This window comes from Gobio gobio (genome assembly GCF_949357685.1).
Source record: "Gobio gobio genome assembly, chromosome: 24".
NCBI lineage: Eukaryota > Metazoa > Chordata > Actinopteri > Cypriniformes > Gobionidae > Gobio > Gobio gobio.
Genome location: NC_137120.1, coordinates 18,326,459 through 18,341,136, shown reverse-complemented (window position 1 = coordinate 18,341,136; position 14,678 = coordinate 18,326,459). Strand labels below are relative to the sequence as shown.

The 14,678-nt window shown below is 37.9% G+C and overlaps 1 protein-coding gene across 5 annotated transcripts in view; it reads right to left on the bottom strand.

Moving 5' to 3' along the window:
• klc4 (kinesin light chain 4) overlaps positions 1-13,806 on the bottom strand; it is a 55,758-nt gene extending 41,952 nt beyond the window's left edge. For 2 of the 5 annotated variants that reach the window (XM_079807906.1, XM_079807907.1), the window contains exons 1-3: positions 13,639-13,788; positions 2,306-2,576; positions 1,941-2,171 (exon numbers count right to left, since the gene is read on the bottom strand). In XM_079807906.1, coding sequence (XP_079664032.1) covers positions 1,941-2,171; positions 2,306-2,554 — 480 coding nt within the window. In that variant the 5' untranslated portion in view covers positions 2,555-2,576; positions 13,639-13,788. Of the gene's footprint in view, positions 1-1,940; positions 2,172-2,305; positions 2,577-13,638 lie in introns of all 5 variants that reach the window. The other 3 variants (XR_013815856.1, XM_079807905.1, XM_079807904.1) reach the window with 3 other exon arrangements.
• Positions 13,807-14,678: the final 872 nt, after the last annotated feature.

Sequence of the window (14,678 nt, the reverse complement as noted above, 5' to 3'; positions counted from 1 at the left end):
TGTTTAAAATGTTAATCATGGTTTCTTGCAATGAAACTACGTATAAATAAATGACATATAAATGTATAAAAATGAACACAAGATCATAACGCGTCAAGGAATACACGTCTCAACATATTTCCAATTGAATTACCAAAAATATTTCCCAAAAATTGAAGCAAGTTGAACCCGGCATCATAAACCTTTATACTGTAAAGTGTGTACTCTTTTCTTATCAGTCATGAAACTCTGGAGGGCGCAGGTTGATAGGCCCTTTACATACAATCACATCATTACCGCATGGCACAAGCTGATTGGCCTCTGCTGATCCTGCAGCCAATGAGATGCTTGCTCAACATTTAGTTATATCTGGTTCAGTGTTTGCTGTCAGCTAGTCCTCTGATTCCTATTTTTCTGAAGGCTCTAAATTAAAATCATATAAAAATAACACCAAATTTGGCACACACCAAGTCCAAACCAAATATCTATAGGAAAAATATATATTCAACTTTTTTTTCTCCATGATAGCACAATTGTTTGATTAACATTAATGAGACAGTCTATATATTAAGACCTACTGTACCGCACGGATCTAATATAATGTTACACATCAGATGTTTTTCCCCAACAGTTAACCAAACGTTCACTTAAAGGAACACTCCTCTTTTTTGGAAAACTCCCCTAGAGTTAAAGAGTTGAGTTTTACCGTTTTTGAATCTATTCAGCCGATCTCCAGGTCTGGCGGTAGCCCTTTTAGCATAGCTTAGCATAGATAATTGAATCTGATTAGACCGTTAGCATATAATATTACGCAGCGCCTGAAAATAGTCCCCAGCACTCTCCCTGTGCAAGCAGGTTGTCACGTTGGTTATTTTGACGGTAGTTAGCCTATTTTCAAGCGCTGCGTAATATCACTGCGCCGCTGTACCCACGGTACGGCAGCAAAGTTCCTTGATTATTACGCAGGAATGAGAGTATAGTTCCTAGCCATATCGGCCTAGAAAATCACAACTTTTCATTTTCCGTCGGTCTTAGTACATGATGTAACTACAGAAGAGTCAAGTTATAAATAGGAAAAATAAAGAAACTCTTTGGTCATTTTTTAAATGAGATGCTAACGGTCTAATCAGATTCAATGATCTATGCTAAGCTATGCTAAAAGTGCTACCGCCAGACCCGGAGATCAGCTGAATGGATTCGAAAATGGTAAAACTCAATTGTTTAACTCCAAGGGAGTTGGAAAATGAGCCTATTTTCAAAAACAGTGGAGTGTTCCTTTAAGACATAACAGATAATATTTACGTGAATACTCACCAAGACAGATATTTTGAAATACTATAATTCTGTGTAAATGTGTATATCGGGATTACTTCGGATCTGTCAGTCAGCACGAGTAAGACTGCTTTGTTTACATCAGCATGAGTTTGAAAATCACCTTTCATTGGTTCAGACTCATGCCATCGTGAATTCGCTATGAATATTCACAAAGTTGGAATACTGCGCTTTAAAACAATAAAAACTGAGGGGAAGCGCCAGTCATTGAGAAGTGAGCAGAGAAAATCTGCATTTTTCAGGGACAAAGGAAAGGTACTCCTCACAGAAAACGTACAAATAAAGATACTTTTAGATGTTTAATTGCTATTTGGAGCATTGGGATCGCTAGACGAGGAATTAATGAACACATTTTTGTGAAAACCTCAAATTTGACCAACATTTTTTTGGCTGTAGCTTGAAATGATCCTGTGTGCATTCCCACTCATTTTGCCAGCACAGGTCACATATAAATATATATACACACAATTACATGACAGCTACTAAGATATAACTGCACAAAATTGCTGAATTCAAATAGCTTATTTCCTACAACATTTACAAAAAAACAAACAGTATTTTGTTGAAAGTAATTTGCAACATGATGGTATTTTTCTTGTACCAGCATGCCGCTCTACAGTAAGACTCACCACTGGCGAGGTGCCATCATCATATTTCTTGAGCTGGTTCATGAACTCCAGATGTTTCTTCTCCTCCTCCAGCTGTGCCACACTCTGTTCACTCTTCTGGAGTTTCTGCTGAGTGTTTGCCAGCTCGTCCCTCAGCCACTGGTTCTCCTGACAAAGCCGTCGCACCTGAGCGCGCAGTTTCTGCTTCTCTGACTCCACTGCATTCAGGTGGCTGGACAGGGCCATCATCACCTGAACACATCATCATAACTCTTATTATACATTTAAATTATTAAAAGCACTTAGTGAGCTGCCCACCAATATTTTAAGCATTATATGTGCACTCCTGTTTGTTCCAAACAGTAAGAAGCAAAATGATCCCTCACCTGTGCTTCGCCCAGGCCCAGCTCAATCATCTCCACAGACTTGCGCAGGAGGTTGGACTTTTCATGAACTGAACTGGCCTCCTCATCTTTCTTTAAGCACTGGATGGTCTCCAGCAGACTCTGCAGGATGGAGTTGTGCTCGCTCTTGAGAGCTTCCAGACCCTGAATCACCAGTTTAGTGCTGGAGATGATCTCCTCCTGCGTCAGCTTCTCCAGTCGCTCCTCATGGGGGTAAACCATGGTGGACATGCTCTAAAGGAAGTCAGGAGGCCTTGAAGGAAAAGACAGGGAGATGAGGAGAGGGTTTGAGGATGACATGAGGATTATTTATTGTGCACATTAAATTGCACTATATTGAGAAATGTTATAGAAATGCAGCACATGTGTGACTATTAATAATAAAAAAAAACATAAATTGCACCAATTCATACAATCAAGTAAAGAGTGTAATTCTCAAGGACTTTTAATCACGGTTATTAACTAAAACTAAAACCTTAAAACATTTTCGATACATATAAATATAAAAATAAACATTAACTGAAATAAAATAGAACATACATTTTTTTAATTTTATTTCAGTTAGGCAACATTTCAAATTGTCCTTTAGTTTCACTTAAAACAAAACAATTGCTAAAACTAATAAATAAGACACTAAGTTTAAATAGCAATAGATTATATTTACACTAAGTGAAAATAGAGATATATATTCTATGTAAAATAGCAGTATTTTCTTTGCAATAAATGTAAATAGTAGTTAGATAAATAGTGGCAGATACTATTTGCATCTCAGTATTGTTGTACATTAAATGGTATACAATAATAACATAGAATGTAAATGATTATATTTATTACAATTATTAAATGGATGGGGACAATTCGTTTGGGACAATAAAGCCCTTCCCACACCTAGGCCTACTTCTAACCCTAACAGATAAACATTTTATTATTATACACGTTAGACACTTTATATCCACTTTTTGAATATTTTCTTAATTTTTATTGAAAATAAATTATTTTCCGATGTGATATGTGATGGGAAATGGAGTAGAGCGAGATCGGCAAAAGGTGGATTAAAACTTTCTGCCACGTGCCTTACCCTTACACTATTGCTACTGTTGATGATTCAGCATCTTTTGTAATTTCGTCTGGCCCAATCATTCGTCAGTGGGCGGAGTTAGTATAAATAGCCTCTGCCAACACTTGCACTTAGTTTAAATAGACACTCTGGAATCTTAAACAGCTAATTAAATAAATGTACAAATGAAACAATTAAAGTGGCCCTATTATGCTTTTATGGATATTTTCTATCATGTAGTGTGTAATAGAGCTGTTTGTGAATGTAAAAGGTCTGCAAAATGTCAACAATCGAAGTGCAGATGAATTGAGTTATTGTCTCCTAAAAGAAAGAAGTAATTCAGAACTGCCTGAAAAAAGTCGTCAGTAATTCCAGTCTTACTTCCTACACAACACAAATTTGCGTAATGAATTATGGTCTTCACTCGCCCTCAAATACTGTAATTGTAGCTGAGACTGGAAGACTTTGGTTTGTGTTGTCGACATGTTTGTTTTCTGAGCTGCAAAAGCAAATCCCCTGACGCACTGCCAAAGACTGTGTACTTGCTGGAATTGACAGGAAAACTGACACCATCATTACTGTTCATACACTATGTATCAAGTGCTGAGAAAGATCCAGAATTGAAATTTAGATATAGTAATGATTATTTAGTTCGCAACACAGACTGTAAGCTGAAAAACATTCACAACAGACTGGGCCATCTGACCATTCAGAGCAGAGTAGACCAATTACAACAGACTGGGTCATCTGATCATTCAGATCAGAGTAGACCAATCACAACAGACTGGATCATCTGACCAATCAGAGCTGAGTAGACCAATCACAACAGACTGGACCATCTGACCAATCAGAGCAGAATAGACCAATCACAACAGACTGGACCATCTGACCAATCAGAGCAGAGTAGACCAATCACAACAGACTGGACCATCTGACCAATCAGAGCAGAGTAGACCAATCTCAACAGACTGGGCCATCTGACCAATCAGAGCTGAGTAGACCAATCACAACAGACTGGACCATCTGACCAATCAGAGCAGAGTAGACCAATCTCAACAGACTGGACCATCTGACCAATCAGAGTAGATTAGGCCAATCACAATTCTGCAATATATATTATGAGAACATTAAAGTGTTTTTTTGACCTTGGATGCATGTATACAATATGTATTGTAGGAGACTCCAAAACAAAATCAGGAACCTTTAAAACAGCTAAATAGGGGCAACTGTAAATTATTAATCACAATTACCATAATTCAACCAAAATCCATGATTGTGGCATTTGGGCCAATTTATCTTCTATGTAGATCCCACCAATTAACCACTCATTTTTCAGTTCTTCTGAAACCACCAAACCACAGCTGCACCTGAACCAGTAAATTCTTCCTGTCAAACAGCTGTTTGAAGCTTCACTCCAAAATAGTAGCAACAAGCTTTACACTCTGCTGTGTGTAAAGCATTTACACTTCACCCTGAATCCCATCAGTCTCATGCTGTGATACAGTGATACCCACTCATTCAGCCTCCAGTAGGTCATGTGATCCCGCTAAATCAATAATGCCTTGCATCCAACACTGACCGAACACAAGAGTCTTACAATAACCATTTATTAAAGTATAACAATGAATAAACGTGTTATAATGCAGCAAAAGGCTTTAACAAAACAGTTTGATGAAATTGCACACTATACAAAAGAATTACAAATATCATTGGTTAATGTGACTAAAACATTTAAATGTTGATTTCCACAATGAAAATCATTTACTCAGAAGTTAAACCTTGCTCTGATAGTCCTCTTTTAATAATTAACCAGAAAGGAAGAACTAAGGCCAGCCACAGATGTTAGGGAAAAAATTCCCCCGTTGAGGCTTTCTTTGTAAACTACAACATCAAGGTGAACAGTTTGGGGAATGTAAGGCTGAGATACACTACACAACCTTTGCCCAGATATTTGGCAAAAGAGTTGAAGCTATTTGCCGAAAGGCATAATTAGTCAGTAGATTTTGGGCAGTTAGTGTTGACAGATTTCACAGAAAATTGCGTAATGTATGGCATGGATGGCCAACGACTATGATTCCTTCCAGTAAAAATATTTTTATAACACATTGTTTTCATTTGTCAATCGTCTCCCAGCAATGCAACTCATGTTTCTGCATGAGTTTGATGTTTTCGGAAAGACTTAAAAGTCTTGTAGTGTGTGGTCTTGAGTAGACAGACTTTCAGACTGACGGCAAAAGGCTTGGACTCAATTAAGGCTTTCATTGGCCAAGGACCACAGAAGAAGCCATCTGACAGACATGTAAAGCAACCAATCAGATCGGTTTGTTCAGCGTCATGTTTAGGGGTGTGAAAATGTAAAATCGACGTGCCTACATTAATAGAATGGCGTGTAAAACTCTTCAACATATTTTAAAAAGCCTATGTTGTGAACTTCACATACTTTTAGTTGATCCTGATAAACGCTCATTGTCACAGTTGTAAACATGACATGTAAACTCACTCCCATCTGGGTCACGGCGCCAAATGTTAGTGGTCCTAACCGCCCTGCTCAGAACGGGAATCAAACCGTGCTCCACCACGGGACTCAAACAGTGGTCTCCGCCGCAGGAGTCAGGTGCACTAACAAGGAAAGCCTCTTGCGATCAGGGGAGTGAGGTTTACACGCACAGCTCTTACTGGCCTACGTCTGTTACACTCAGCCCCCTAAAACACGATGGAGAAATAAATATTCAGTCTTTAATAGCAAATCCAAAATAACACACAGTAACAAGAATGATAAAGTACTAACCAAACATACAACATTAACGCAAGACAAAACACTGAGGAGAACTAAGGGCTTAAATACACAAGAAGAGGTCATGAGGAAGCTAAATGAACAATAGGTGAACGTAATCAGTAACCAAAGGAACAAACTGGCACACACTAGGAAACTAGGTCAACTTACAATGACAGGGACACATGTGAAGAGGAACAGGGAAAACAGAACCAATAATATTGATTAAATAAACAGAAGATCCATGTTACAGTCAGCAAAGAGCAGCACATCACTTGAGTCTTCAAAAGTCTTTCCACCATCAGGCATCACCATTGTTCTTCATCTTGTATTATCAATAAATGTGACACCATTCTAAGACATGGCTATTGTAATGTGATTTTTACCCTTACCATTTACCCTTAAATTTAGGACACCAGTGAGCTTATCCTAAAGTTAAGAAAGTTTTTTGGATTTTTTTTGTCAAGCTAGGGTGCTTCTATAATACCCTTTCCCTAAAAAAATGCACTTAAGAAATGTTATTCTGTAATAGATTTGATCCTAAATGAGGTCCTAACTGGGTTATCAAACAGAAAAGATAGGATTGTAAAGTAAGTGCATGTTTACTAAATAATTGAAATCATGAAACTTATTTAACAACAAAGTTGAACAAAAATTACATTTTAGGGCCTTATGAAATGTTTTTTTTTTAAATTATTATTTAAATTCCATAAAATTTTTACCAAATTGTGGTGCACAATTGAGCTTTACTGTTCAAATTAAAACATGGAATTGAATTTGTAATTATTCCTTTAAAAATAAAGTTTTAATAATAATTTATTATTATTATTATTAGTGTTAGTATTACATTGAGACGTAGCTAAATTCTACTGTACAACAGTAATATATTTCTGTCACATTTTCTTCAAGTTAAACTGAACTTTTACTTTGACAGGTTGTTGTGAAGACCTTTGAGTTTCTGTGTGTTTATGATGTGTTATGATACACATTTTTAAACAGTTTAATATTCACAGACACGTCTATATAGTGTACTGACCTGCTTTTTGTTTATTCAACAAAATTTGAGAAAATTCATTGACATTCCGCGTTATACAGTAAATTCCATTTTTATGACTGGATTTCATGATTTCGTCCGCGTTTTCTGCATCGTGGAGATTACAGGGCCCTTGGTACGTTCACACGACAATGATGTAATAAAAGTATAATTTTTTGTCAAAAATAGAATTCAAAGTTGTCAAAATGATCCCCGTTCACACGGATCCGTGAAAACAACTAAAAAGGCTGTATTATTCTGCCAGGCCAGTAGATGGCGATGTCACTTTGAAAATAAACACTACGCACCTATAGACTGAACACGTGATACACATGTATTACCGTTTTCACAGATTCACGTTTCTGTAGTTTTCATTGAGACGATAACGGTATTGCTTTCAAAAACGTGGACTTTGAAACACATTTTTAAAAGTTTGCGATTTCAGGCCCCCAAAATGCTGTTGTTGTGTAAATGAACGGCCAAAATGCATAAAAAGTTTTCCGTCTCGTGTAAACGGCCTCTAAGAGAGGACACTTTCGCTGAATGATGTACTCTATTAAAATGCAGTAAAAAAGCCTCTGTTGTATGAGTATTTGTCTTTAAGGCTATATTTATATCATGTGATACTTAAGCAATAACACAAAGAGCCTTATTTTACTGAACAAGTGCATGGTCTAAAGCTCATGGCGCAGGTGCACTTCAATCCACTTTTGCTTGTTCAACAACGGAAAAAACGGTTGGCGCATGGTTCAAAATGGTTGTCCCTAGTCTCTTAATGACTTATGTGCAATAAACCAATCAGAGTCTCATCTCCCATTCCCTTTAAAAGCCAGTTACGCTTGTACCATGGCAGATTCGCTATTTAAATGGAGGAATTTGCGAGCAGAAAGACTGAACGCTTCTCCAGAGAGGAATGCTTTTATTTTTCATATTTTAAAAAATATTTAAGTGTTACCAACAGTGTTGGGGGTAACGCATTACAAGTAACTTGAGTTACGTAATAATATTACTTTTTCCAAGTAACTAGTAAAGTAACGCATTACTTTTCAAATTTACAACAAAATATCTGAGTTACTTTTTCAAAAAAGTAACGCAAGTTACTTTTTCACATTAATTTGACTGACAGCTCTCCTGTCCCCATGTTAAGGAAAATAAGTGCAGAGGTGTGTGTGTGAACATGAGGGTTATTGTAGTTCTAGACTAAATGTGAGCATTTATTTATCTCACTTGAACAATAAAGATTCTGTACTCCTCAAAATGAATAAAATCAGTCAAATGCAAAATCAGAATACTATGCAAACCTCCAATAATTAAATGTTAAATAAAAAACTATTTTTATGCATAATCTACCTTTATATTTAATTTACCAATGTCTTGCTGCTGACCTTTGATGATGAAAATTACTAGATTTTTTGTTTTTATTGGTAAAACTTTTTTCTCCCTCATCCTATTCTACCATTATCCAGAGCTGCGCCCTCTACTGTTCATGAGGGAATCTGCATTTTTACCTCAGCCTGGGGCTTATTATTTCAATTTTGGTATGAAGAGGTCTTTACCGTTGCACAAAAATATAACTTTTTTGTTAAAAACAAAAACAAGCCCAGCCCAGGTGAGAAAAAGTAACGCAAAAGTAAAGTAACGCATTACTTTTCTTAAAAAGTAACTAAGTAACTCAATTAGTTACTTTTTAAGGGAGTAACGCAATATTGTAATGCATTACTTTACAAAGTAACTTTCCCCAACACTGGTTACCAAAGTATGTAATATGAGTGTACGCGTGTTGTGCACCCGCCTATATGTGTATATTACTAACACGCTCTTTAAATAACACAAAAAATACTGCGCTATTGACTTTAGACCAGGTTTGTGTTGGTCAATGGCGCAGTCGTTTTCAGTTCCTCAAAATAGCAACGCACCAACAATGCGCCTGAACACACCTAATTTTCAGACCAGCACGCCCATTATTTAAACAACGTAGCGGTGGATGTGAAAATGATAACTCCGTCGGGCTGAAACTATCAAAAAAAACACTTGCATCGTGCTGCCTAGCGCCGCATTGCACCAGGTGTATGATAGGGACCAAAGAGTGCCGTTTTCCTCCAAATATCATTGGAAAATACTATAAAATATCGAGATAATCTTTTAAGAACTGTGGCCACTGCATTTTGAGCCAGCTAAAGACAGCACCTGTATTATGTTTTGTAGATGTAGTGTATTCCAGCCTTTCCTGAACTAACCGGTCAACCCTCTCTAATATCCATGGCAACAGAAATAGAAACAGAAATAGAACACAAATTTGAGTCAGTGACGAAATCTGGACAATACAAGTATGTCTGCAGGCAGGCATGGACATTAATAATGTTAACAAAGGTTAATAAATACTGTAATAAATGTATTGCTAATTGTTAGTTAATGTATTTTATGCATTAACTAATGGGACATTATTGTAAGTGTTACCAGATTTACTTTACCCAAAATATTATCCTTTTTTCCTTTTTCTTCTGGCGTGAAATATGGCCTGGACATGTTTTCGGGAGATTCAACTTCACAAAGATTAGGATAAACTCATACGCTTTTGACATATACTGAATCCTGTCGAAAAGAAAAGACGTTCAAGAATAACCCATCACCAAAAGCTTATGGAGAATCTTCTGTCACTACCATTATGTCCACATGGAGATTCAGTCCTGAAACTGCTCCATGTCTTGTTTGACTATTACTACAACGAATAAAGATTTCAATCAATGCTTTGATTCCCTAGTTGCTGAAAGCTGATTCAAAAGCAGCTAGTATAATGTTCAGTATTTAGTTTCTTGAGAAAGTACAGTCCGCTTTAAGATTCATCTAAGCCTCATCTAAATATCGGTTTAGTCAATGGGGACGGGTTTGTTTCCTAAATGTCTCAGTGTTCTGAATTCAATAACAGTCTGGAACTATTGAACTGACATGTGATTTATGGCCTCTAATGCATATTGCAGGCAAGTCCTTACGTGAAAGCTTGAAACGCATCTGGGTCACTGACAAAGAGTGGCCACCATGAAAAAACATGTTGGTTTTATATGGTTTTAAAAGACTTTAATACAATTTTCAAAAACAGATTAAATTCCTTACAACTCGAACCTAAATGTACGGATCTTATTTTCAATTCATCATTACATTTTTAAGGGAGTCACACCAAATGGCATTTTACAAGCTGAAATAACCTTTCCTTGTCATAAAAAGATACAATGTTTTAAGAAATCTTTCAACCTTGACCCAAAGGGCCCTATTTTAACGATCTGAGCGCATGGTCTGAGGTGCATGGCGCAGGTGCACTTAGGGCGTGTCTGAAAGACTGAACGCTTCTCCAGAGAGGAATCCTTTTATTTTTCATATTTAAAAAATGTTTTTTTTTTTAATCTGTTAATCACTCAGCTAACTTAATCAGAGTGTTTGATGGGTATGTCAGTCTTGTTTATTATTAGAGACATTTGCTAATTGTGATTGGTAATATTGCTCAAATTTTGTGATTTAAAATGATTAAATTGTGTACAGTGCCATTACTTATACACCGATCAGGGATAACATTATGACCACTGACAGGTGAAGTGTGTCAGGGTTCTGTCACTTCTGTCTAGTTTATTCATGGTTTTGTGACAGAGCCCTGACACTCCTGTATTGTTTGTCTTGTCTTGTGTGAGCGCGCAGCTTTGAGCATGCTCGAGCTGCGTGCTCTTCTGTCCTTGTGTTTTGTGTGCGGGCGTGGTGTTCGGATCCCAGCACTTCGGTCTAGTTTGGGTTTCAGTTTTGTGTTGGGATTCGGACATTCATGCTCCGCGTGTTTGTTTTGTCACTCTGTCTTGTCACGTGAGCGTGTGCTCTTCTGTCTGTGTAGCACACGGTTCATGTTTACATCGGCCGTGTGCTTTCATGTTATGTTTTGTCTTATGTTGTGTAGCACGTGGGTGGTGTTTTTCACTGGCTACGTGCTACGTCATGTTGTCATGTTTTGTGTGAACATGCAGCTGATGAGTTCTCATTAGCTGCATGTTCATGTCATGTTTGGTGTGAGCACATGAGCACACGAGCCCATGTGCTCGTGTCTATTGTCTAACCCCGCCCACCTTGTTTCCTGATTTTTGGTTAATTTGCCCCACCTGTCTTCCTTCGTTACCCTCTTTTGTTTGTTCCCTATTTAATCTCCTTGTGTTTGCAGTCCAGGGCGGAATCGTCGTCAAATGTACCTCATGTTTTACTGCTCCCGTCAAGTCAAGCCAAGTCAAGCAAAGCCTAGTCAAGTCTGTTTTTCCCCCTTGGGGTAGTTTGTTTTGTCTTGTTTTTTGTTATTATCATTAAAAGCCCATTATCCTCTGCATCCTTGAGTCCTCGCTCCTTTCCCTTCACCAACCCTGACAAAGTGAACAACACTGATTATCTCTTCAACAAGGCACCTGTTAGTGGGTGGGATATATTAGGCAGCAAGTGAACATTTTGTCCTCAAAGTTAATGAGTTAGAAGCAGGGAACATGGGCAAGAGTAAGGATTTGAGCGAGTTTGACTAGGGACAAATTGTGATGGCTAGATGACTGGGTCAGAGTATCTCCAAAACTGCAGCTCTTGTGGGGTGTTCCCGGTCTGCAGTGGTCAGTGTCTAACAAAAGTGGTCCAAAGAAGGAACAGTGGTGAACCGGCGATAGGGTCATGGGCGGCCAAGGGTGGGGAGTGAAGGCTGGCCCATGTGGTCCGATCAAACAGACGAGCTACTGTAGCTCAAATTGCTCAAGAAGTTAATGCTGGTTCTGATAGAAAAGTGTCAGAATTCACAGTACTGCAGTTTGTTGCGTATGGGGCTGCACAGCCACAGACCAGTCAGGGTGCCCATGCTGACCCCTGTCCACCACTGGAAGCGCCAACAGTGGGCACATGAGCATCAGAACTGGACCACGGAACAATGGAAGAAGGTGGCCTGGACTGAAAAATTACGTTTTCTTTTACAATCATGTGGATGGCCGGGTGCGTGTGCGTTGCTTACCTGAGGAACACATGGCACCAGGATGTCATCCATGTGAATGTTACTTTGACACGTACCACCTACCTAAGCATTGTTGCAGACCATGTACAGCCTTTCATGGAAACAGTATTCCCTGGTGGCTGTGACCTCTTTCAGCAGGATAATGCACCCTGACACAAAGCAAAAATGGTTCAGGAATGGTTTGAGGAGCACAACGAGTTTGAGGTGTTGAGTTGGCCTCTAAAGCATCTTGGCCCCTGAGAATCTGTGGGATGTGCTGAACAAACAAGTCCGATCCATGGAGGCCCCACCTCGCAACTTACAGGACTTAATGGATCTGCTGCTAACATCTTGGTGCCAGATACCACAGCACACCTTCAGGGGTCTAGCGGAGTCTATGCCTCGACAGGTCAGGGCTGTTTTGGCAGCAAAATGGGGACCAACACAATATTGTTATGCCTGACTGGTGTATGTGAAATTACCTTTTCACCTGGTAGAAGAGCTAAAAAACTCTTTTTAATAGAACACCCTAGCAGCCACTACTCATATTTTCTTCAGAAAATGTAAAAACCATGTTAAAACATCATCAGATCAACCAGACGGTAAACTTTGCCAGATTCAGCACTGCCATTACATTACATTTGAGCATGTTATGTGGTAATGTGATGGTGGCTCTTATCTAGACTGCATTATTGACACGAACTGTTTGCTGAAGTGAGGAGTGGCCGCGTCTACATGCTCGAAATGCTCCAAACCTCCTGATGTATAAATGTGCCGGCGGGGGATGTTAGACACAAGAGAGCACAAAAGAAACTGAAAATCTTGGTTTATATTGTAGTTTAAATCCTAATCTTACAAACTGTGTAACCTGTAGTCATATATTTGAAAATGTCTATATAAAACTAACTAATATAGATGTTACCACATGATGAAGTATTGTAATAAGTACACAACAAAACAATACAAGCAGCAGAAAATGATGTGTTTGCATGATGATATAATAGCCATTGCGTGTTTAGGGTGTTGTCAGAGACAGTAAACATTACATCTACTGTACAGGACTAGGTGTTTTGACTAAAGTATATGTTGAGTTTAGTTAAAGTAGGCATTTGATCTACTGTAATACCAGGTGTTTATATGCGCTGTATATGGGGTGTTGTCCTGCTGATTTGCTGATGCATGAGTCAGTTCAAAGGTCACTGTACAATAATCCGAGTTTATGATGACACTGTCCGAAAAAAAACCCAACCCAAACACAACCACACACACTCGATATTACTAATATTAACACAGAAAGAGGTCAAAATGCGACCAAAACAAACCCCTAACCTTACACCCGTTTCTTACATAACACACACTCATTTAAATGTAAACCTTACCTCAGATTATTAACATTATACAAATCGACATGTCTATTATTACAAAGACACTCTCTGATGCTCATTAGCATATCAAAACATACCTGCAACGATCACTGCTCCGTTCACCGCAACTGATGTATTAAATCAAGGCCAGACTAAGAGAAAATACATCACGTATCCAGAACCGGACTAGGAGAGGTCGGGATCATCGAACACTGGACCGGCACTGCGCACTTTCTGCGGCTGCGCTCAACCAATCATACTATGGCGAAGGCTTGGCTCATCAATATTAATAATGTAACGCGACGGCCCTACCCGATTGGCTGAAAGGCAGCAAGTGGGTAGCACTTTGATTATGGCGATTTGGTAATGGATATTAATGAGATAATATGAGTGGACATTCCATGAGGATTACCAAGCAACGTCAAACGTAACATAATCAATATTCATAAGTTCGGCCTTGAGAGGAGAAATTCAGATAATTTACTTCAAAGGCAAATTGTCTGATAATGTCAGCACTGAGCTGGAATTACACACATGTGGCTGTAATTCTTTATTAGAAACCTATGCTAAATGAGATTTATAGATGATTTAGATTATTATACTAGCCTATATTTATTACTCATTTAGCATTATTAATTTCGGCATTCGAACTTATAGAGCGAAAAGTATTTAAATATTCCTGAAAATAATAATAGCCTACTCTCGCCGTAACAATGTTTATTATGAAGGACGACAATATCACAGTTGACTTTGGTTTTAATGCCATCTGCTGGCAGAACACGATACAATACAAGATGATAAATGATTACTAGGTAGGTTTATCAAATATTAAATTAAACATGAATGTAATTAAAAGATAGCATTACATTTTAAGACAAAATATTAATCTTTTAAAAAAAATCATGCCCATTTTCTGTCCCTAATTCTTTTATTTTTTGGATCTGTGTTTTTGTGAAGACTCATCTGAATGGTGTTCACTTAAATTGGATAAAGGCTGTACTCATAATAGTTTTCTAATATATATATATATATATATATATATATATATATTTATATATATATATATATATATATATATATATATATATTTATTTATTTATTTTTTTGTTCTGTTTTGACTTTGTTTTCATTGTGTTCA